Source organism: Caenorhabditis remanei, chromosome X (assembly GCF_010183535.1).
Source record: "Caenorhabditis remanei strain PX506 chromosome X, whole genome shotgun sequence".
Classification (NCBI taxonomy): domain Eukaryota; kingdom Metazoa; phylum Nematoda; class Chromadorea; order Rhabditida; family Rhabditidae; genus Caenorhabditis; species Caenorhabditis remanei.
In genome coordinates this window covers 5,534,874-5,558,742 of record NC_071333.1, presented here as the reverse complement: position 1 = coordinate 5,558,742, position 23,869 = coordinate 5,534,874, and the positions used below count along the sequence as shown (strand labels likewise).

The 23,869-nt window shown below is 35.8% G+C and overlaps 5 protein-coding genes across 5 annotated transcripts; 3 read left to right on the top strand and 2 right to left on the bottom strand.

Annotated features, from left to right (window-relative positions):
* Positions 1 to 3,526: 3,526 nt before the first annotated feature.
* GCK72_023051 (uncharacterized protein) lies at positions 3,527 to 4,758 on the top strand (the record flags this gene model as incomplete). Its single annotated transcript, XM_003095836.2, has 5 exons — positions 3,527 to 3,730; positions 3,773 to 3,985; positions 4,102 to 4,351; positions 4,402 to 4,577; positions 4,627 to 4,758. 5 exons carry the CDS (start codon positions 3,527 to 3,529, stop codon positions 4,756 to 4,758), a joined length of 975 nt encoding a protein of 324 aa, XP_003095884.2.
* A 2,454-nt stretch (positions 4,759 to 7,212) lies between these two features.
* On the top strand, positions 7,213 to 7,611 carry GCK72_023050 (uncharacterized protein; the record flags this gene model as incomplete). Its single annotated transcript, XM_053735202.1, has 1 exon — positions 7,213 to 7,611. One exon carries the CDS (start codon positions 7,213 to 7,215, stop codon positions 7,609 to 7,611), a length of 399 nt encoding a protein of 132 aa, XP_053578768.1.
* Positions 7,612 to 10,859: 3,248 nt separating this feature from the next.
* Positions 10,860 to 11,817, top strand: GCK72_023049 (uncharacterized protein; the record flags this gene model as incomplete). Its single annotated transcript, XM_003095834.2, has 3 exons — positions 10,860 to 10,967; positions 11,105 to 11,222; positions 11,717 to 11,817. The coding sequence occupies 3 exons, from the start codon at positions 10,860 to 10,862 to the stop codon at positions 11,815 to 11,817; spliced, it is 327 nt and encodes a 108-aa protein (XP_003095882.2).
* Positions 11,818 to 15,061: 3,244 nt separating this feature from the next.
* Positions 15,062 to 17,203, bottom strand: GCK72_023048 (uncharacterized protein; the record flags this gene model as incomplete). The annotated part of the gene is made up of 5 exons (XM_003095813.2): positions 15,062 to 15,262; positions 15,356 to 15,589; positions 15,639 to 15,811; positions 15,858 to 16,269; positions 17,135 to 17,203. The coding sequence occupies 5 exons, from the start codon at positions 17,201 to 17,203 to the stop codon at positions 15,062 to 15,064; spliced, it is 1,089 nt and encodes a 362-aa protein (XP_003095861.2).
* Positions 17,204 to 19,410: 2,207 nt separating this feature from the next.
* GCK72_023047 (uncharacterized protein) lies at positions 19,411 to 21,467 on the bottom strand (the record flags this gene model as incomplete). Its single annotated transcript, XM_003095794.2, has 6 exons — positions 19,411 to 19,602; positions 19,848 to 20,081; positions 20,135 to 20,307; positions 20,355 to 20,787; positions 21,266 to 21,320; positions 21,373 to 21,467. The coding sequence occupies 6 exons, from the start codon at positions 21,465 to 21,467 to the stop codon at positions 19,411 to 19,413; spliced, it is 1,182 nt and encodes a 393-aa protein (XP_003095842.2).
* Positions 21,468 to 23,869: the final 2,402 nt, after the last annotated feature.

The window sequence follows — 23,869 nt, the reverse complement described above, 5'->3', positions numbered from 1 at the left end:
AAAGCCACATCGGTTGTTTCTGGTTGCTTATCTATCCCGGTCTATTCCACTTTTCACTGTATTGTTTGTAGGAATCATAAATCTTATTTGTATAAGGTCCACTACCACATTGCCAACATTCCTCTGTTGTAAAATCATTGTCTTAATGCCACATTTATCCCAATTATTCTGAACAATACTCGGTTACATTTGATCTCTTTTTCACGATTTTCTGATTATATTTCGAATAAATAAATAAAATCAATACGTCTGTGTTGCTTATCATTAGAATTGGTCAGAAAAATTCTCGCAATATTGTATATAAATCATCCTCTGTTTTTTTCCCGGTGTACACTCGCGTCTATTTCTTGCACTCTTTGTGTGTGTGTGCACCGCCTCTTCCCATAAATCTTTCTGCTGTCGGAGACGTTGTTCATCAATGCTCCGAGGTGGCTTCTGCTATTTTGACAGGGATCTCAGCGAACACTTGTGCATAGTTTCTACCCACATCATTTTAACCGGATGAGACAATTCTCAAAAATACCTCAGGGGACAATCAAAGTTTAAATGAAGAGGTGATGGATAATGATTATGGAAAAATTGAGTTTTTTGTGGGAATCACATTCGTTGATAATTTGAGAAAACTATGCGATCCGGAATAACAACTTATCTGGTAAATGTTATTATATCGAAACGTTTGAGTTGCAAGCTGTTGATGTTTACAAAAAAGAACTAAAAGGAAAAAGAAAGAGAAAGAACGTTTGATGGAAAAATGGGAAAAAGAGGAACGACTTCTCTGCGTCGTTAGAGAAAAGAGGAAGGCAAAAAAATTGATGTTTGGGAAAAAAAGAAAAAATTTTATTAGCGTTTTCCAATTATAAAAAATGATTGTTTTTTTTTTAATAATTCGAAAACCGCGGTCAAAATATCATGCTTCTCATTAAACCGCTACATACGTCATTGGTAGAAGAACACGAAATCGGAAACAAATATGCTCAGACATGCTGAATGGATATGTGTTAGATAGGTGTTTTTTCTCTTTTTTTCTCTCTCTCCCACGAACTTTTCCAAGAGAGTGGTCACAGAAATCAAATGAGAGATATGTTTTGCACGCATGTTGAACTACATTATACAAGAAGTGTACAAAAAGTAAACTAGTCAATGTGGTAAATTGAAACTATTCAAGAAGAATAGAGAATGCTTCCTATTTTGTTGCGCTGTATGAGGAGCATCGGTGAGAAGATGAGTTGTGAAGAGATGAGAATTCACTTCTCTTCTTGATGGGAAAAGTTGAAAGTGTGTTAAGGTTAAGTGAAAGGAAATGTGAAAAATGTGGAAGTGTGGTGGTTGAACTGAAATTATTTGAGCCAGAGAAAGTTTCTTGGGCGCGAGGAGCAAGGATAAGGTGATGAAGCTTGGGGGAATTGAGAATGGATGTAATGATTAGCGTATAGGATACTGCCCCAATTCTAATCACCCTTAGAGGTTACTGCTAATAAAGAGAATAACGCTCAAGCGAAAACATGAAACGGGAGAATGTAGAACGGAGGAGCGACATAAAAGGAAAAATAATTACAAACTGAAGATTGAGAAAAGTCAGAAAAGGTAGAATTTTAAGTTAAAATTAATTGATTTCAAAGTAATTTATTACTATGTTGTGTGTGCTCAGATTTCTATGTATCACTAACATATGTGCCGGTTTTATGTCCTTTTTTGGAGGGGAGGGTGTTGGCGCGAGGAGAGACGCAGACACTGCTACAGACGAACAGGCGGCGGTACGTTTGAACGGTCAGTTGACGACAAAAGGAAAATACCTACGAAAAGGGACGATGAAGAATCTGAAAAAGAGGTTTGGAACTAGATATTTACTCCTATATAATAATTTCTGATGATTATGTTTTATTTCTCCTTTATTATCTGGCAAATACTACTTGTGGGTTCAGGGAAACCACAACAATGTATGAGATAAAGTAAAAGTCAACAAAGTAGGTTAAATCTCTTGGTTTGTGCAAAATTGCCCAACCACTTAAAGCTAGAAAATTACGCTTTGGCTGGTATTCTCAACAGTCCCAGTCTGGATCCCCGAAGGGGTCGCGCTATTAACCAGCAGGTTACATTCTCTTTAAAAAAGGACCAATTTTCCGGAAAAACGCAGGAAAGTAGGTTGAGGCGTTTCAACCTGCTTGGAACTCCATACCAAAACTCTTTTTGGGCTCGGAACAACAACCTAATAAACGGTAAAAAGCACATATGCTATTCGAGATATTTTGAGACCTCTTTTGTCTTTTTCTAACTGTAATGCTCGGATTTTTTTTCAATTTCGTCAGTACTATTCAGAACATATACAATCTGGATCTTGATTCTGCAACTTCTACCCAATTGATCATTGTGAACTACAGAAAGTCAACTACTTCAAAGACAGTTCATCTAAACAAAAAGCTTTTTCATCGCATCATATTTGAAACGATAGAACTCAACTTCTTTCTTTGATGTCATTCACCGTCAAGTTGTTATAAACAAGCAGGGGAAGCTATCACTGTTGATCAACACAGTCTCCCAAGGGTCCGCTAATCTTTGAGTGCCGTCTCAAAATGTAATTGTCGAAAACATGTTTTCAAATGAAATTTCAATAAACACAAAAGATTTTAATTTTTCCAAATTAATATTTTACTTGAATATTAATGTGTTCACAGTTTAGCAAGAAGTGATATAATAATACATCATCAATCTTCATAGAATGCACTTCATCTGTGTTCATTCATTTTTCTACATCAAAATCAGAGTTTTCAAGTTGGAAACGTTCAAAATTGGAGGAGAATCAATCCATATGTAATTCTGAAGATTTGAAAACTCTATTTTTATTGGTAACTTCCATTTAAAGATTTTGAATTAAATGTGATTACTTCTATTTGAACTTTTTTATTCCTTCTGAAACAATTCTAACATATTATTACAATGCATCAAGCTGACCTTGACGACCGTTAATTACCATGTACTTTTCTTTATCATTTACGTATTACGCGGCTTACAAAAATTTGATTTGGCCTCTCGATTCGTGACCTAGAACAGCATGATCCAGACGTTTTCCATTCAATTTGAACCTTTCATTCTTGATCATCAGTTTATACATCTGCCGTTTCTGATCTTACCATCTTTATAATAACTCAAAACCGATATTCTATTTTTAAAGAAATTGTTCGAATAGAGTATACTATATCCACATCTAATACGTCGTTCTATTTTGATTACAAAAATTTCCCCGAGGACGTTACTCTTCTGACTCGGAATGCTTTTTTAATGTGACGAAGTTAGAAAGAATGATTTAAAAGTCATCAAATGTATGATGTTAGGAACTCAAAAGAGGCGTGATTTCGGAAGAAGGAAGTAGCAAACCCCGTCGCATTTTTATTAAGATACCCATCTTTCTTATTTTATACAGGTGTCCATACTCATACTGTTTTGTTTTCATATCTATTTTTGCAATTATCGAACTTTCAATTAATTCTATATAATCATCTCATTTTTCCGAATGTTATTTATAGAAGCAATGTCTACAGTAACCTTCACCACAATCCCTCTTGAAGATGTTGAACACAACATGTGTAAAATGATCTTCCATTTAGTTCTATTTCTTCTTGGTGCAGTTCTCTGCGGCAGGATGATCGTCAATCTTTGGCAAGCTTCAAAGGAACTATCACGTAATATCTGCAGTAGATTTGCCCCATTCCTCAATTTTCTCCATCTCGCAACAGTAAGTTTCTAAGGGTTATTGTATTACATTGTAAAACTTCAGAATATATTGGTATGGTTTAACACTCTGACGGGTCTACGAGCAGAGGAATCCACGTATGGAGGATTTTTATTGAAACTATTTCAACATTTTCCATATGCTCTTCAGTGTTCCAAACAATTATGCTTATTTTATTTTCACGTCCAATGGAGTATATCTGTTTTGTTGGTTATTCAAAGAATTATAACAGTTATTTGGTACCTCAACCCGGAAAAGGTAAGTTCAAGTCTAAAAAGAAACATTTTGATTTAGAAGTCTTGTTGTTCTAAACATTCTAAATGCTTTAAAATTACACCGGTCTGAACATATCCCTACTTCAACCTAAATTACAGTACATGTGGATATGCGTTGGCGCATTCATGATGCTTTCTTTCTACTGTGGATGTGTTAGTGCGTATTTATTAGTGTTTCAAGAAACTGTTCAAATAGTGCGTGTAGAAAATGGAAAGCTGGTTGAAGAAACAAACATTGCTGCTTTGGATTTCACAAAGAATTGGGTCTTCATTTTGTCTGACGTGTATATGGTGGTCACTATCATTTCCACAGTTTGTCTGTTAATTGCGTTAAAAGTCCAAATACAAAGTAAGTTAATCAAAAGAACATTAATGAAAATTCATGATAATTTTATTCAGATACAAGCGAACAAACTCGTAAACTCAAAAACAAGATGGCTAAATCTGCAATTTGGAATGCGGGATTGTATATTCCGATAGTTTTATGGAGTGCTGTTTACGCTAAATATATACATGACAGATCATCATTTTTTGGCAATTATAACATCTCCATTTTACTCATTTGTACAGACATTGTACGCGTTTTTTGACTAGAAAAATTATTTTTTAAAACAATAATTTCAGTATACTTTGTCGACACCGGTTGTTTCATTTTTTCTCGGATTGTCTTCACGTCCTCCGAACAATCAGAATACTACGATGCCTCCAAATCAAGTCAAACCCAGTGTCTCCCCTCAAATCAACAATTTTATTTGAAATGCAAAATGGCGAGTTCCTCTTTTAATTAGATATAAGTTGAAAAGTTAGAATCTTCGGCGTTTTACACTGGAAGAATACGTGTCTGTTATGACGTTTATTATCTACATATGTTTGATAGTCTGCCTATTTACTTCAGATGACATGTTTGCAATATCATAATCATTCACTTCTCAGTTGTTAACTACTTGAGTCGGTTCAATCAATCCAATAAATTTCAAACATCTAATAAATAAAACAAATCTAACAGAAATTCACTTATATTTATTGGTTTTTCAAAAAAAAATCAGGCCAGAATCGTTTTGAAAATTTCTATTCCGCCTTCCCTCAATAATGTTTTATTCCGCTTTCAGCCTTCCGCTTTCCGACATTTCAAAAACCGCATTCCGCTTAACTCTTGTTTGTTCGAAAAAGACTTATCTTTGAAGTTAATCAGATCTCTTAATTAGAATTCTGATGAACTATAAGTTAGTCTTGTGTCTAATCAAGTTACAGAAATAGATTTATGCCTTTTCACGTTTACGTCAGTCACCGACGTGTTGTGATTACCAGCGCATTGTCACTTGAGGTCCTCGGGGAGTCTCTGTCTCTCTCAAAAATAACATTCTAGTCTCTGGTTAAGCTACACACATTTTCAAATTAGTAAGCACTAAATAAAATTAAGTGATAGACATGGTAATAAGAAGTCTATAGTGTTTTTAACAGCGGACGAGATTTTTTTTCGAATTTATCTTTTTTTTGTTTGAATTTTTGGGGAAAATTCTGTTATACCCCCCCCCCCCCACCCTGTTATGCCACCCCCCCCCCCCCATGTTGGGAACCCCCCCCCCCCCCCCCCACCGCCGTGCAAAAGTGGGGGTCCAAACGGTGGGGGCTTAAACAGAACCGTTCGGTGGGGGGACATGTTCGAATCTGTTAGTTCCCCCCACCGTTGATTTGGGGGGCTTTATTCGCATATCTGGAAATTTTTGATTATAACCCCGCCCCACGATATTCTATTATGAACCCCCAAACCCCTATGCTGGCATAACTCCCCACTGGGGGGTTATATTCAAATGTACGGGGGTGCATATTGGAATGGTGGGGGCTTATATTCAAATGGTGGGGGACCTTATTCAAATGGTGGGGGTGTATATTCAAATGGTTTTCCGGATTTCTAAGAAACCTAAGCCTAAGAGAATGGTGAAAAGTGGTCCCTCACATGGCGGGAGTGTATATTCAAATGGTGGGGGCCTATATTCAAATGGTGGGGGCCTATATTCAAACGGTGGGGGGTTATTTTCAAATGGTGGGGGCCTATATTCAAATAATGAGAATTCAAAATCTGGTTAAAAAAACACTTCGCTGCTAAATATGCTTCAAAGCCTTATTTGGACGTCATAACAGAAATTATCTCAAATTTTTGTCAAAATTTCGAGTGTAAAAATAGACGCGACCTCTACAAAGCGGAATCGTAATTAAAAAGTCGATAAAATATGAAGAAATAGTCTAAAAATAGGCAAATAGTCGAAAAAATCCCGAAAAACTAATAATTTCGAAAATCTTGATCAGCCTAAACAAACAACTGATAGAGCCCCCCACACCTCCCTTTAAAGGATAAACACTGATATGCTCCTTCACCACTCTGATCAAGCGTTTGTGGGGGGGGTTTTCCAACATTTATGCCAGGGGGGGTTTAACGAAGTTTTCCGGGGGGTTATAACAGAATCATCCCAATTTTTGTAATAACCTGAGGTTTTATTTGTCGAACAATATTTCAATATTAATTCGACAGCGACAACTACGACATCTGTGACAGACGCAACAGACGCAACCTAGATTCTCAAAAAAAACGTACGGTATGAAGAATCACTGGTAACTACGGCAAATGTATAAAATATTTCCAACTGTGGAAGATGTTTTATTTTTTATTCAATATGTTGAAATTTGTGTGCAATTTTATGAAAAACGTACATGTTTTGGATCCTGATGTCTCTAATTTTATACAGGGCGTCCACATTCGTCGTAATTGTTTCAGAGTGCAATTTACAAGTAGTGCTACACTTGCAAGTCAAGATACAATTAAACCACAACCAGGTGACATGACTCTTTTTGAAAAAATATTTCCGGGAGTTCTACCGCAGACTGCACTTTGGCAAGATATTCTCATCCCAGCTGATTTTCAGGATCGATGATCAAATTTTCCGCAAGTTCATAGAAAAGGTTGAAGAGTGAGTTTTTTCTTGATCTAGAGACAATAAGACCACGAAGAAAACGTTTCAGAAGTTATGAATTGTTTTTTTACAGATCACACAGAATTCTGATGCTCGATTTCCTGTTTGATTCAATTGGAAACAAAACTTTAGAAGAACAACAGAAAAACTGTCTAATACTACTTCACTGATAAAACAAAAGTGTGGCAACGATTTTGGATCAAGAAAGACGTTCCGTAAGACCAACTATTTTGAGAAGTATATGTGGATCAGTCCGTATTTCAACCTTCGCCACTTCATGCTAATTGTCATAAGAAATCCAAAAGGAGCAATTGTGAATAATAATATTGGAAGCAGTTCATCGGAGTCTCCATGCGTCGTTTTGTTCTTGTATCCAATGGGCGAAAAGATCGAGTATCGTCGTCAGCGTGTTTTATTGATGGTGACAACATTTCTCGGAAAATACTTCAACTGTCTTCAGAATAGCGGGAAAATGTTGGAAGCTTGCAGTTTTGACGAAAAAGGAGTTGTGATGAGAAAAGTGAATAACATTCCACTCCAATCGAACTTGCCCTTGTTTTTTTTTTCCGTTGTCTCCTACCTCAAAACTATCTTGGACAACAAACGTGCATTATTGAAAAAACACGTAAGTTTGATATAGTTAAATATGAAAGAGATACAAACACGGTTTCTCGTAATAAATCTTTTATTACGAACCACAAAACAATCAGAAGACAATAAAATTGGTCCAAACGACCCAAGAGTGAGGAAAACAAAAATAAAACAACTGAGATAACGACACACCGACCGGTGTGCTCTCAGACTAAACAAAAACTAACTGAATTTCCGTGCTTCGCGCCCGAGATGACGTGCACCGCTAGTGCGCCAGCACGCAAAGCGCGCCATAGAATAGTTGACGTGTTCGGAGTGCAATAAGCTGGATTAATCGAGATGTAATAATTCTTTTTCCATAGGAAAAAGAAAAGAGAATTATTTAAAACCGGTACAAAACCGGACAATATGCTTTGTGAACAAATAACTGAGTAACATATATTCAGATTGACAAAGAGTTGGATTGGAATGGAATGGAATAAAATGAGAGTAATTCCATTGATATCAGTCGACGCAAAGTCCGTGCAAACATTCTCAATCATGTCCCCAAGAAGAATCGTGCCCGACTGAAACGATTTGAAGAACAATGCACAAATGAAAACTTTGTATTAGTTCGAGCTCAAACGTTTTCGCTCCCAACCCCAGTACTCGTCGATCCAGAAGTATCGAATCGAAACCCAAATTGAGGAAAACGTTATACCGCACTGTTTCAACTAGCTTTGCTGAATGCGCCAACCCTTCAATCTGCTCGCCAGAAAGACATCACATATAAATGTTTCAAAATTTGTCTCTCCACCTCATACCACTGGTTGAAGTAACACCGGGATGCATTTTCGTTCGGTATTTAATTTATACTAAACACATAAAACTTTACATTTGTTTTTTGTTGTATTCTGGTAATTCTGAAAATTGAGAGTATCAGCTAATTTATGAAGAAGTAATTTTCATTTTCCACATCAAAAATTGTGCATATTCATAACTAAATCCAGGTTGTCTTTGCCTGTTCAAATGTAAGTAATTCCAAGCTAAGTTGTGAAAGCAAAAAGATTTCGACCACGGCAGGATTCGAACCTACAGTCTTTTGCTCCGCAGACGCGTTATCCATTGCGCCATGCGGTCATATGTTGTCAGCTACCCAAGTCGGAAATAAAAAGATGTGAGGCGCGCTCCCAGCAGCAAAGTGCATAACACACAAACAACGTAAAAGATCAGGAGTCCCTCGCGTAAACAAAAAAGAGAGAGCGTGTTTATAAATTCGAGGAGAAAGAAAACACGATTTCAAAAAAATTGAATTTATGGGACCTCTTGGAGCCTAGCAACGAGTCAAAAAGAGATACGAAATCTAGGAAAAAGCGAAATGGATGTGAAAACCATAAATATTGTGGTCGACAAAAAATGGAATAGAAAAGTACTTCATCTTGTCAGAAGGACACAAAATTTCTGGGTCAAAATGCTTTTGTCCTTATTTTTGCCATATGATGCTGGAAAAATCCAAAACTATCTAGTGAATTGAAAGAAAGAGTGTGGGGCAGGTGTTAGGTAATATAATTATGTACTGTTTACCCTTCCAATTTTTTAAGAACATGTTTCCTTTAAACTGGCAGGGTTCGTTATTTCCAGTTATTCAGCTTTTTGTACAGAAATCTCATTCAATTCAAAAAGTATATTTCCGAATCATTTCTATTTTTCAGAAAGAATATCAGTTTTTTGACTTCCGACAAAGAAAATCAGGATGATAAATCAAAACATTTCTGTCGAACTAAAAAATAGAAAAGGATTCAATCAGAGTGAGTGGTAAATCATCATCTATTTTCTGAATTGTTATGCCTTCCTCTCCCACGCATTAAATTTTTGACAAACTTTTTTTTTGATTTTGACTGTTCCGTAATGATGGTTTGTTGTATGTTCGTTTCCTTTTACGTGAAATGATAAAGACCGACAGATGAACGGCCTCTGTCAATTTTTATTTTATTTGCGTTCTCATTTCATAATTTCAATCTCAACTCAAAGTTTGAGATTATGCAAAATTGTCAATTTTTAAATTAGTTGAGAGTAAAATTCTCCCACCATTTTCGAATTGCACTTTTCTGAATAAGACATTTCTCTAAATCCAATACATTTTTGATATCATCAATATCATCAGAGAGTTGTACAATTGGTGAAAACATTCGTCTGCATAAAATATAAATTTTGCAACGTTTCGCCGTATTCCAAAAGCATGCACATCAAACTATTTTCAGTTTCTGATAATTTGTCAGGCATCAACTCATTGTTCATTTCTTATAGTTTTCCTGAAACATATACAGTACTCAAAAGATTGAAAATTAGTTTAGATTTTTAAGGTAGTTATGGTTTAATTCCTGAGCTTTGTTTACGTAGTTAAAAACTTTTCTAGACAGGAAATCCCGGAATAACTACATTTTATTTAAGATATTGCCACTTTCTCAACCAAGTTCTGCACAAACACACAAACAAGTGAAATTTTCAGAGTTGTTCATTTTGATGATCTGTAAATTTTTTCTGAGTCCCCGTGCAATAACGTTTTTAACAGTAAGATTGAAGCACTAGGATGAATCTATTACTCATACACAAGTCGAGATGACAAATCACACTCTGACATGTTTTTGAAAAACGTCAAGTTTTACTGTAAATAGCAAAAGTTTCCAACCATTTGACGGGACTGTAAGTCGAATCTGAAACCACATTTGTCAGTGCTTCCTAATATTTTCAATGTAGAAATTCACAAGAAAAATAGATTTGAAAAAATCCACGTTTTCGTCTGAAAGTAATAAATATTGAAAGATTTATTTCGATTATTACTGTTCAAATAGTACTTTTAAAATGTATGATATTTGATCAAAGTTTCGGACATGTTCAACAGCGTCAATCCATTTTCTTAAAAATTTTCAGCTGTAACGATATGTTTGAGACAGGTCATTGGCAAGTTCTCAGCTCAAAATTCGGCGAAATCTCGTTGTAAGTATGAATGATTCGTCCGAAATTTCAGATTTAGAATTTCCATATTTTTAATTAAAAAATGTCAATCAATCCAAAAAGTCATTCCCTACCATCTTTCTCGATAAACCCAAAATTTTTCTTAGAAAATAACATGAGAGCTCGAGGAGGCACAGAGATTGATAGATGGGAAAAGGAAATGAAACGAAGGAAACAATATTTTTTCCATTTATTCCTTTTGTCTTTTATTTTCACAATTGAATAATCTGAACCAGGTTGAGCCCTTCTCTTATATTTTTCAGAACTTTTGTTGTATCGGAGTTTCAATTTCTACTTTTAGGTATGCTGTCCTTGGCTAATCCGTCTGCGTTATCTCCAGAGACAAAAAAATTGGTCCAGCAACAGTTGGTTTTTCTGATCCATGCTAATGCCTGCATGAAGAAAAGTACAGTGAGTATTAAGTTTAGTATTGTAAGGTTTTAAGTCTCTTCTCTTCAACACTAGTACGTTCAAATAAACTGGGAGCCTATAAGTGTCATCCTGGGAGATATGCTTTCGTGTCAATTGGGAGATATGCTTTTTTTCAGACTGGTACCGCGACTGGACAAAATCCAATTGGCCCGCCATGCGATCTGCCACACTGCCAGAACTTCAAGCACATTCTTGGACACATGAAAACTTGTCGAGCTGGACCCTTGTGCTCAGGTAGATATGATCAAATCTATACAAAAGTAACAAGCTAAACCAATTCAAATATAATGATTTGGGTGATCGGAGTGTTCGTAAAACGGTTTTAACTTACAATTCCAAGAATTGTTACAGCTGGTGATTTAGTTTGATAATAAAATATTTGGAAAACATGTGCGACAAACTACAACTAACCGCATCTCACAAGTTTTATTGTTGTGCAGTCAGCTCAGAACAGTCAGGATTCAATTCACCATGCTTTAACAAGCTGAGTGTTTCTCGTACAAAATAGTTATAAACTAAGAAGAAACAGCTCAATTTATGGTCTACAAATTAATTTAAAAATTGTATTATGAGACCATCAATGAACACCACAAAACACCTTCAAAGTTTTCAATTTACCATTAAAAAAAAAACTAAAACCCTTATTCCAAGAGCCTTATTTCTTAGAAAAGATGTGTTATTCTAACTTTTTTCAAGTTATGTTTGTCAAAAAGATATTTTTCTTTCAGCCCAATACTGCAACTCGTCTCGTGTGATTCTCAAACACTGGACTTCTTGCACCAACGAGTCATGTACCATCTGTTCTACCATCCGACATTGTCAAACATAAACCATGATCTCATATGCAATCCTTCGCTCAATTCAATATCGTTTCAATGTCAATTCTTTTGAAAATCAGATATTTAAATTTTAAAAATTTTTCCTGAAAAAAATTGCTTTTCATCTACACACATTTTCAACTGCAATTGTTTTCCGTTTTCAATAAAAAATACAATTCAGACAATTCTGGATCGAAATTAAAAAACTAAAAAAGATTTCGACCACGGCAGGATTCGAACCTACAATCTTCTGCTCCGTAGGCAGACGCGTTATCCATTGCGCCACGCGGCCAGATATTTGAGGAGAAGGCGCGCGCGTATAAGAAAGGGGGAGAGACAACAAGAGTCAAGAGGGAGAGCGGCGCGGCGGCCGAGAAAGAAGGAGACGCAGAGTGAGCAGAGAAGGAGCGCTAGTAGGAAGAGGGGAGAGATAGGTGTTGATTGAGAGAAATATGAGTTTCACTGCCGTCGGGAGTTTGCTCACACCTAAACTTTCCTCTTCTTCTTTATTTTTCTGACTGACGAGAAACTTCATAGAGACAGAAAAAAAAGTAGTTATGTCCTGTCATTCAGATTTTTGTATCTAGAAAAACGAAGAAAAAGTAAACAAATAAGAGAAAAGTTTGAAACATCGGAAGAATGATGGCAAAAAGGAAAGCAATTCTGCAAAAAATTATTGAAATCTGTAAAATAATAAAATAGGTAAGAGGCCAAACAGAGAGCTGGATTCTGTTCAGAATTTTTTCTATTTATTATGATGTGTAAAACAGGAAATGAGATTGTAGGTAAAGGCTACATTAAATAATTTTACGATGGGGAGATAGAAGTAAATACTGAGAAGAAATCAGAAGGGAGGAATAAAATGAGAAGAATATGAAGATTAGACCCACGTGGAGAGTAAAAATTTACAATACACATATTACTGGTGAAACAAAAAAATAAAACTGGAAGGTTATAAATATTCAATGGGAAGCCTATTGAGACGTTAATTTTGTTTCGTGTTTGTGACAGACATGATAAAGGTGAACTTTGATCCTCAAAACAGAACGGATGAACAAAAGTTGTCGGTTTATTAATGCTGACTGAAGTAAGAATAGAATAAAAACAGAATAACTTTCTGTTAGTTAAGAGTCCTTTTTTTATGTTTAGTGTCGTGAACCGAGGATAATGCAGAGAGTTTTTGTGTTGCGATGAGGTAAACAGACAACAAAGTTGTTTGACGAGCTTAATTTCGGTGACAGATGGGCATTGCTAGATTAATTCGATAAACTCTAAAAGTAATAGACAATTAAGGTAGGGTAGTTTGAAGGTTAGCCCACAGAAGTCCCAAAGGGAATCTAAAGTGAGCAACAATGGCATTGAACACTTTGACGGGAGCGTGGGAAACCCTGTAAGACAATGTAAGATGATGGTAAAGAAATTGTGGACGGAAGAAACGTTGAAATATGACCAAACAGGAAAATGTGATGCCGATGAATCACATTTTTTAATATTGAGGTTAATACTGGGATATGTACAAATGTTTGGATTGAATTTGATGTACCGTAAAAACTAAAATAGAGGCGCATGCGCCTCTATTTTTCAAATTTTGTTTGCAGGTGCGCCTGTATTTTTGAACCTGTTCATTTTTTTTTAATTTTTAAGTCATCCATTTTCAACCCTACTACCATTTTCTCTATCACAATTACACGAAATCCCCAAATTTTACTTTACTCTGAACGAAAAAAAAAGTTTTGTTTTTGTTTTTTTCACGAAGAAAAGAATGATTGAAAAGCAGAAAAATATTTCAAACATATTGGATGTGCGCCTCTAATAAAGTGACGCTTCTATTACAGTTTTTACAACATATTTTTTTGCTATAAAAGGAATACCGAGAAACCATAGCCACAGCAAGATTTTTCTGTTTGTCAAACTTACTTTCCTGACCAATTGCATTTTCCACTATATTTAACATTTTTTATTAGCCTTGTACTGAGAACACAAAGAAACAAACTTGAGCCTTAATTCGAGTTTCATTGAACATGACACTAACTTTTTTTGATGTTAGTTTTCTTATCAAATTTTGTTCATTTAAATGACGGTAGAATTGAGCAAAAACCTAGTAGTTGGAGAAAACATGGCTGAAAAAGTACGTTGAATAGAAAAGACGTGTTCAAACGCATGACGACTGTTTGGTGTTGGGTACCTTTGCAACAACACGTTAACATGCGTGGTCATATCATACTCAAAACGTTGTTTTGCTATATTTTCTCGACTCGAAGTCACAACTTTGAAAGTTTATAGACTAGAAACTTGAAAGTCTGCAATTATTTTCCTGTCCATTTTTGAGAAGTTTCCATCACACGACCAGTGTAATGAGTCCCAGATGCATAACAACCACTTTTCAGGTTTTGGAACATTCGCAGCGCGCTAATCTTCGTCCACTCACTGAAAAAAATTCATTACTAATGATTGTACAGCCAGGCCATGCGTGTGTTGTGTTGTACTGTTCCGTACTGGAATGGAATCACCAAAAATGTGAATTCTTTCGTCCACTCGCACGCCCCACACACTTGCTTAGTTCCGATTTTCCGATTTTATTTTTATTCCCGTAACATTGCTCGTCGCTGTTTTAGTCCATTTATTTACCTTCATTGCCTTTTGGTCTATCTCACTCTTGATTTTTTTACATGAAATCGTGTTGTGACGGACGTCCAAGTCTTCTTTGTATTTTTTATAAGTTCCTTATTCTCATGAAAAAATACATAAATTTCTAACCAGTTTTTTAGGTTTGGGAACATCCAGAGCGCGATTATCTTTGCCCATTCATTGTATTTTTTACGTGGTTACAGTAATAAATCCATTATTTTTTCCCAATGATGGTATAGTGCTCGACCATGCGTTTGTTGGGCAGAAAAGTGTCTAGAACCAATTTGAAAACGGGTGGTACATATAAAATGTTACGGCTGCTCGAAAAAACCAATTTTTTCTTTTCCCCATGCTATGCGACAATTTCTTGCAGTTACTTCATTTTTAAATTTCAAATATAAATTATAAACTTAGAGTTTTGAAAGAAAGAATAGGTTCCACGAGAGATCTACAATTAAAAAATTGAACAGATGAAAAACCAAAGAATCACTTATAACATTGTGATTTGTAACAATTATGCAAAATAGTAGGTTTCAATGAGAAGAAGACAAATACATCCGAAGACAATAAATTGAGAAAAAAGGAGCATGACATATTTAGCGCGACAAAGTATATATATATATAAACTTATACCAAATGAAGAGGGGGGCTTGTGTTGGTCTCATACTTCTTTTTTGGATCAAACCCTGGAACCGTTTGCTTGACAATGACGGTGAGAAGTTTTGTGTGGGTGGGACGAGGTTCGTTGAACTGTCTGCGCAGTTCAAATACGATCGGAATCATGAATTTGTTTGTTTCTTTAATGAGAGCATCAGCTGGTTTCTTGAACTGGAAGTCATTATTTTATTAGTTACTTTAAACAAATTTTGATTCAAATTGGCATGAAGTTCATTATAAAGCATACAAAACAAGCAAACTCACCAGCTTTTTCTTTTTCTTCACCATTTTTTCAATGTTTCCGTCTTGAAACAAAGAACGACTACCACAGAGTTCCAACATGAGAAATAGAATGGAAATAGCGTCATCCAAAAAACCATGCTCTTCTTCATCGTTCACTCTATGTGAAATATGATTCAAGTCATGAAACTTCAATCCCAATTCGTTTCGTTTTTCCATTTCGGAGCACCCGAAATCTCCGATAACAGCTTTTGAAAACTGAAAACAATAGTTCACTTGTTTTTAACAAATCATTGTTTGAACTTACCTTTTTGTCAAAGAAGACATTTCCACTATGAAGATCACGATGAACAACTCCTTTCTTTCTCAACCAATCGAGTGCAGTGAACAATTCATATCCTATTCGAAGTGTGTTGTGGGAACTTAACTTTCGATTATAAGCCAGCTGGGATTTTAGATCACAATGGAGAAGATTTGTCACTGAAAATTGGAACATTTAGCTAACGATGGATCAACTAAAACCTACCAATAACGTTGTAACTTCCATATGTGAAATTTTCAATATATTTCATCATAGCGTCGTTTCCTTGCACTTTTTTGAGAAAGCGAAGTTCATTTTCAATCATCGCGCCGTTTTCCTTCTTGTCCTGGAACTTGAGTGCAACAATTGCGCTTTTGTCTTTTAACTCTGCGACGTAGCAGAAACCATTCTCGCCCTCTCCCAATTTCTCTTTGATTCTGTAGTCTCCCACTGATCCTCCAATTCTTATTATGCCCTGAGAAGCTTCCAAAGTCAGATTTCGACGTTTCGGTCTCGGAGAGTTGGTCACATTGGATTTGGTCTGGAGCGGCTGCAGCTGTCTAGTGTTGTTTCTCTTTCGTGGTTGACCAGTGGCAGTATTGCGGTGGGAAGGACCAGAGTTGTTCTCATTTTCAGCCTTAAACATGATTTATTAGGATGAACGTTCTTCAAGTTTATTGTGTATTAATTTATGTAGCACTCAATATTTCGTGTCGTTACTATGCTCATTTTTCTCAGCTCGATGTCTTTATGCGTGCTCACTTGTCTAAACATCTGTTCGTAAGTTGTTCTGTGCGTGTGCATCGTCCTGACCATCAGACTCAATTTTGACATTAATGCTCACAGGGATCAAGTTGAAATAAAACAAAGTAAAGGTTCTTGCAGACGTACACTACTGACCAAAGAAATAACATATTTTACTTTTTCAATTAACTTGAAGACCGGGTCATGGTACCACTGATTGTTCTATTAAACCAATTTATATAAATTGAACTTATCGAAAGTAGAACTCTATTTTTGTAGTTGACAATGTATTTGTACCGGCACTCCCTAGATAGCTATATTCATTTTAGGTGGACAGCTCAAAAATCTCATGATTTTCTAATGAATGAGGCTTATTTGAGAGAGAAATTACTTCGTCCCTATGTAATATTCTAGGGTGCTTGTACAAAAAATTCACCACGTCAAAAACTGAGTTTTACTGTTGATGTTTGACTAATAAAACATTACTTCATGGTAGAATCTGTGATAGCATTACACTCTCTCAAAGAAAGATATTTTTGACTGATTACGGCGAAAAATTTGTCCAGTACCTTCTAAAGTTCTGATTGTCTGCCTACACAACTATTCGTGAATCCGCTATTTACATTTTCAGTCTGTGTGGTGTATGTTTGTCCAAATTTAACTTTTGCAAATGTCTACCCGCGTGTTCAAATGGAAGATTTGTATGGGTGTCTTGTATTCACTCCCGAATTCTAATTTAACACTGTCACTGCACTTACCTGTCTTGTGTTTCTGACATTGTTAGATGCCGGTCTCGCATTTTCATTGGGATGCTGTTGAGTTGGCATTTTTTTGTTGTCCTGATTACTGTAGAGTTGGTACAGGGAGTAAATGTAGTTGATCGGAAGAAAAGAAAATGATCCGGAAGAGATAATGCAGTTGCAGACAGCGAACTATTCGAGCAAAACTGAAACAAAGTTTAAGTGAATTAGTTAAACAGAAATAAAGAGCAACAAAATTGGATACATAAGAAAAACGAGAAAATGACAGAAATATTTTTCTTAGAGATAGTGTCGGGCTAGTAGTCAGCAGGGTCATTGGACCACTACACCGAATGAGGAGGGTGAGCGAGAATACTATGCGAGGAACAACAGAAAATGACAGGTGGGAGAAGGGAACACTGTTTTTCGATCTTGGGCCTCATTCCCACGCACACACACACTCACACTCACACTTAATGGAAAGTAATTATTGATATTTGTGAATACTTTCACCAAAAAATTCTGGTGTTTCTAAATGAATCTATAAAACATATTATTTTCTATCGCTAAAAAACACACTAAAAATTAGTTGAAAAAAAGGAATTGAGTGATAATTTGGTCCGAGAGGACAACACGGTGGAAAAACTCGAGTGGGAAAACTCTTCCACAAAGGCTTTTTTTGTGTCAGGAAAACAGGAATTGTAGCGTTGAGAGTGATTTTTTAAAATGAAAGTTTCTCAGAATTTTCTGAAGTATCATACTCTGAAATAAAAAAGTATTACTTCAGTCCTCCTTTAAGAACTCTGGTTCAATGGGAAGTTCGAAGATTTTCTACAGAACTGAGTTTCTTTGATTAACTACAGGGAGGCTGATAAGCATCAGCTGTTTGTCACAACGCATAATTAAAAATTTTGTAGCGGGTATAAAAAGGTGTTATCCCTTAAATAATCACCATCACTTGTATAATGATGAAAGTGGGCGGAGCTTACGGTTGAAAGTGAGCAAGAAGATGAAAATAAATGCGAAAATGAGCGGTGGTTACTTCTGATAGAAGGACCGATGATAACAAACTGAGGACAGAGTGAAAGAATTGTAAGTGAGAGAGAAACGTAGAAAAATGCGTAAATTTTATGCGTTTTTAAGCCAAAACTGATGATTTTATTCTGTTTGTTGACGTTTATTGGTGAAACCCTTTTTTCAAGTGGTAGATATGCTAAATAATGATTTATTAGTGAATAAAAAGGTGTACCGGCATTTGGTACTGTTACAAACCACTTGTTTTGGGCTATTTTTAGGCAAAAGAAAAATGAAAAGTGATAAAGTGGAGAATTATTTTTAAAGGTGACGGAGGGAACGGAGGAACATAATTATATAAAAGAAAACAAAAAAACTAAAGAAAAGGAGGTAAAAAAGGTAAAAACTATAGAAAAAGCAAGTACGAAACGATAATAAATTTGAATCTGCCGCGGTGCTAGAGAGAGAGAGAGAGCGCAGGTAACGCAGGCGCGCAGGTGAAAAGGTAAGAGACAATTGGGCGTCTGACGACAGAACAGAATGAACGGAGATGACTCCGAGGAAACGAAGATGAGCGATTTCTCAAAATGGGTTAGAAAGACGGAGGTTAACTCCTTCATCTGATTCAGGGTGTTACTTTTGCAGATTTTTAAGTTGAATATTTTTTAAATAGCTAAACTGCTATTTGTGCTGCTAGAATTCGAATTTAATTTTTGTGTTCAAGGACCACGTTTTCAAAAAAAGCTCAAAATATACTCGAAGAAAATTCATACCTTCTGAAATGGAAGCGACATCGAATAAAATTATCTCATATGGAATTAGTTCAGTTTCAAGTTCATACCAATTACTTGATTTCAATTTAAGCGTTCTATTTGCAAATTGAGTATTATTACTTGTGAATGTTTCAACTCAATACCGTGCAACTAATGGAAATTGATCGCATCGTTTTTAATAAAGCCAAAGAATGAATTAGGAAACAAACATTTATTTAGAATAAAACAAACATATTTCTAAAAAACTATAAGCAGACGTTTAAAAAATCAAATTGGTAGAGGCAATGGTTGGATCAGTCAATTGACAAGAAAAACAACGAGGGACCGGTTTGAAAGCAGAAAAAAACATTTAAACAGAAGAGAACATGGATATCAAGAAGGTTCAAATCAAAATATACCAAAATAACTTCAAAAAACCTAAGAAAAATAAAGAGATACGTATCGAAACACAACTAGATAAAATCACAAAATCTTAAACATGTAGAAATGGTAGGAGGGAACAAGGACTTAACGAAGATGCTTGACGGGTGCAGAAGAAGTGACATATTTGTTGAGAGGACTGAATCCGGGGATATGACGGAACACATCGATAAGAGATGAGTACGAAAGTTTACCGTTAAGTTGACTCTGGACTTCAATAATAACAGGAATCATGAACTCGTTTCTGGCTTTGGTGAGGACATTCTCCGGGTGGTTGAACTGAAAAATGAAACATATGGTGTTTTCAAATAATAATCAATTTATGAAATATATTATACTAACGCGTTTAGCCTGTCGTATTACATGCACACAGTGAAAAAAAGAAGATTGTGCTTGACATTGAGTTCAATAACTATCGTTTTCTTATGTGTCAAACAGAGCACGAATAACTTGACATAATTTCCAAAATCTGGTTGATTTGAATTTAGGTCCAGTCAGCACAAAAAGTTGAAAATATCACTCACCAGGTGTTCCTTTTTCTGCACCATTCGAGGCAAGTTCTCATCGGAGAACAAGTTCTTATCTCCAATAAGCGTCAACATGAGGAATAACACAGACACAATATCATCCAGCAAACGATATTCAGCTCCTTTATTGACCCGATGCGAGATATGGTCTAAGTCGTTGAACCTCAACTTCAGATCATTCCGGCGTTCCATTTCGGAGCAGCCGAAGTCTCCAATCACAATGTTTGAGAACTGAAATTATTCATTTAATTATTGCTGAATAGTTGTATTAATTGTAAACTCACGTTCTTTGTCAAGAAGATGTTTCCACAATGTAAATCACGATGAACCATGTTCTTGCTTCCCAGCCACTCCAACCCTTGAATTGTCTGATATGCAACTTTACCAACGTTCTGACGACACAATGTTTTGCCATTCTTGATCTGAGACAGCAGATCACAATGCAGCTGTTGCAAAACTATAAAACAAAGTTTTCATTGTAATACTGAAAATGATTTCACTCACCAATCACATGGAATCTCTCATATTTGAAAGAACCGTAAAACACTTGGACGAAATCATGTTTTTGTGCTTTAGTAAGCATTTGCATCTCATTATCAATCAGTTTGGTACTCTTCTTATTGACCTTGATGAACTTGAGTGCGACCGATGCACGTGCGTATTTTTTCCTTGCTGCATAGCACTCTGCATTGTCTCCACCTCCTAACCGTTTCTCGATTGTATATTTTCCGACTTTTTGAGTATTCGTAAATCCGAAGTGGACAGTGTTGTCAGATTCCGCGTCTTCATCTTTATTTTTCTGTCTATCCGATGGTTTGTTAAAATTTCGATGAGACAATCTTTGTTCACGACTTGTCAAATATTTCTTGTCGGACACTTCAGAATTCTGTTCATCTGTACGAAGATCGTTGCCATCGTCACAAGTGAATGCGTCAGTCTGTACAATGTGATGTTTGTGGAAAATAATAATGAAAGAAATGAAGTCTTAGTTTCGTACTTTTTTATGCATGTTTGTAGTACTTGGGAAAGGATTGCAAAAAAAGCATGAGTTTGTATTAAGAAAAATATATTATTGAGAATAGAAATTACGACTCTTCATCAGCAATGGGGAAAAACTACATATGTACAAGTGAAACTATACTATTCATTGGTCAGAGTTCGCAGGTAGCAGGTTTTGAATGTGCAAATAACCGAAACTGTGTTCCCTCAAATAGTTGCTAACATTTTTCTGTGACTAGAACTGAACCTTCTTCTAATTTCTTTCATGACCATCTTGTTGTTCATGAATCTGTGTGTCTGTCGGTCCGACTATCTGCTTATGCGACCAAATTCCCACAGTTCTGTGGATATGTGTGTCCACATGTTGCTACTACCTAGCCTCCCAAATTTTGAAATATGAATGTTACTCTTCTTACCAGCCTTCTGCTTTTCCGAACTCCAACTTTCGCGTTCGTTTCTTTTGAAGCAATGCTGAAATAATTTATAAAATCATCATGTTCAAAATAGTGTTCTAAAAACTTACGACGATTTGGCTGGCATTTCTCTGGATGTCTGGTCACTTTGAGAAATCGAAGAATCGCTGAGAAGAGGGATCAACTGAAATAGTCCTTGCAGCATGAATTTGAGAAAAAAGGAACATATTAAGAAAGAAGTTGAGTGTAATGATCAAGCGATTCAAAATTGTTAAGATATCACTATGTGTCATAATGAATCAAAACGCTTGCAAATATTTACATTAAAAAAGAGAAGGAGAGGAATCATAAATGTTCTTCGAGATAAGTTGGACCTAATTGTGTGTTGTGCAAAAGGGCCACGCTCCCCGTTTATTTTGAACATGGAGGATGAGCGGGAATACGATGCGTGTAACGTAATTGCGTGTTTTTCCTCTTCGCAAACAGTATGTTGTGTGCTGATACAAAAAATAAAGAGTTATCATACTCCGTTACGCTGAACATAAGGAAATAAAAAATACAAAACATTAAAAAAAGGTTTTCTCTGATAGATACATGATAACACCCTATTTCTCACGGGTTGTGTTGATTTTCAACCGGTCTGTAGTGGGATTACAGTAGGGACTTCACCCTGTAAGCGTAACGTTAGAATTATAAAAAAAGGCGGACATTACGGAAAAAAAGAGAAAAACTGAAGCTACAGGGACGGAGGGGGACATTTACATTAAATGTTGAAAAATTAATTAAATCAAAGTAACTAAATAAAAGAAAACACTAAAACTAACAAGAGAAGAAAAAAGAAAAAAGTAAATAGGTAGAAAAAAGGTCTGCAATCCTTCCCAACTAATTTGAATGTCCCGGTGGCAGCGTACGCGCGTCCCCATGGAGAGAGTGAAGAGACGCAGACTGACCCCGCTGTGCGGTAGAGCGAGGAAGCACCAGGATATCCGCGGGGACAGTGGAAGACGGGTACTCCGGGTAAAATGACATTGTAGATTCTGAAAAAAGGGTTAGAAAGATGGAGGTTTGCTCCTTTTACTGATTCGGATTGTTTCCTTCACATAATTAAAAGTTGAAAAATTATTATGCTATTTTTCTATTTGTGGATTGGTGGAATTCACAACACGGTTAAAATTCAAAAAGTTGTTCACTTAGGCCGACTAGGGCGGGGCGGGACGGGTCGGGTTGGGTCGGCAGATTTTTTCTCTCCGCCCGGCCCGTCAAATTAAAAATATGATAAATAGAGGTCCTGCAACAAGTGAGAAAATTCTAAAAACAACAAACTAATTCAAGTTACTTTATTTGAGCTCCGAGAACTCACTTAACAACACACAAAAAATGAGTCAGCAAAAGAGATAATCATACAGACACTATTTTGTACTTGTTTTCAGTAATTTTCAATCAAAAGTTTGAATCGCGGAGATTTTGCTTGGTTTGATCAGACGAAAAGTTAATTTTCTTCAAAATTATTGATTTGAGTGAGGGAAGAATAACCCTAGTGATGGCTAAAAAAATATAACTACACCCTCCATTAAAGGAAAAGTTGAATGTATATATGCAATCAGCGTTTTCTCAGCTTTCCAATAATATAGCTCACGTCCTCTATCTCCACACGGACTAGATGACCTTCCCTAGTTAGTTTTCAAAAAAAGTGAAGAAAAAGTAGAAATCGACAAACTGGTCAATGTGCTAGGGACAGCGGCAGAAAACAAAATGACCGTCGGCTTATCACCGTCTAGTTTGAACGGGAACATCAGTACCAACGATGGAGTTTGCATCAAACCTCATATTCAAATATAAAAGCATTTTTTGAAAGTAAAAGTTCATATAACTCGAATAGTATATATTTATATATATATATATATATATATATATATACTGGGAAGAATACACCTAAAACTTGTACACAAATGCAAATTTGTGGGAAAGAAACGATAAGGTGTACGAAAACGATTGGTGTACGTTAACTTGAAGAGAGAGAGAGAGGGGAGAGAATTATAAAACACAGTTCAAGGAAAATAAACAATTTAAATAATGTTCAGCGATAATGTTTCACATTTAAGGTGAGTTTTAAAGAAGAATATTCGGAATTATAAATAAAATCTACTTCGCCTTTAAAGTCTTCCGCTCAAAACTCAAAAGACAGTAATTAACAACATTTTTCATAACTCAAGTTATCTGTGTCAGGTTGAACACACAGGAGGTCAAGTTTCAAAGAACAAAATTAGTTGAAGGTGAAAATACCACGAGAAAAAAATAAATTGTTTGTATGGAACATGTTTATAGTTAGTTTGTATTATTCACAGAGTTCAGTGTTTAAAAAAAATCATTTTTCAATTGTTTTCATGACTCATAATTCCAGAAAACGTCAATAACAGAACAATGAACAATTTAAAATTCAAAATTCGCGGAAAAATAGTAAGGGTGAGAGAAACGCAGACAATCAAATGGAGAAAGCCAACAATACCCTGATAACACTGTTTGGTCAGAAGAAACAGTTTTGCCTCTCTGGACGCTCTTTTCACATACATTATGATAATGACCACCGTTTTCTTCCCTGAATTATTT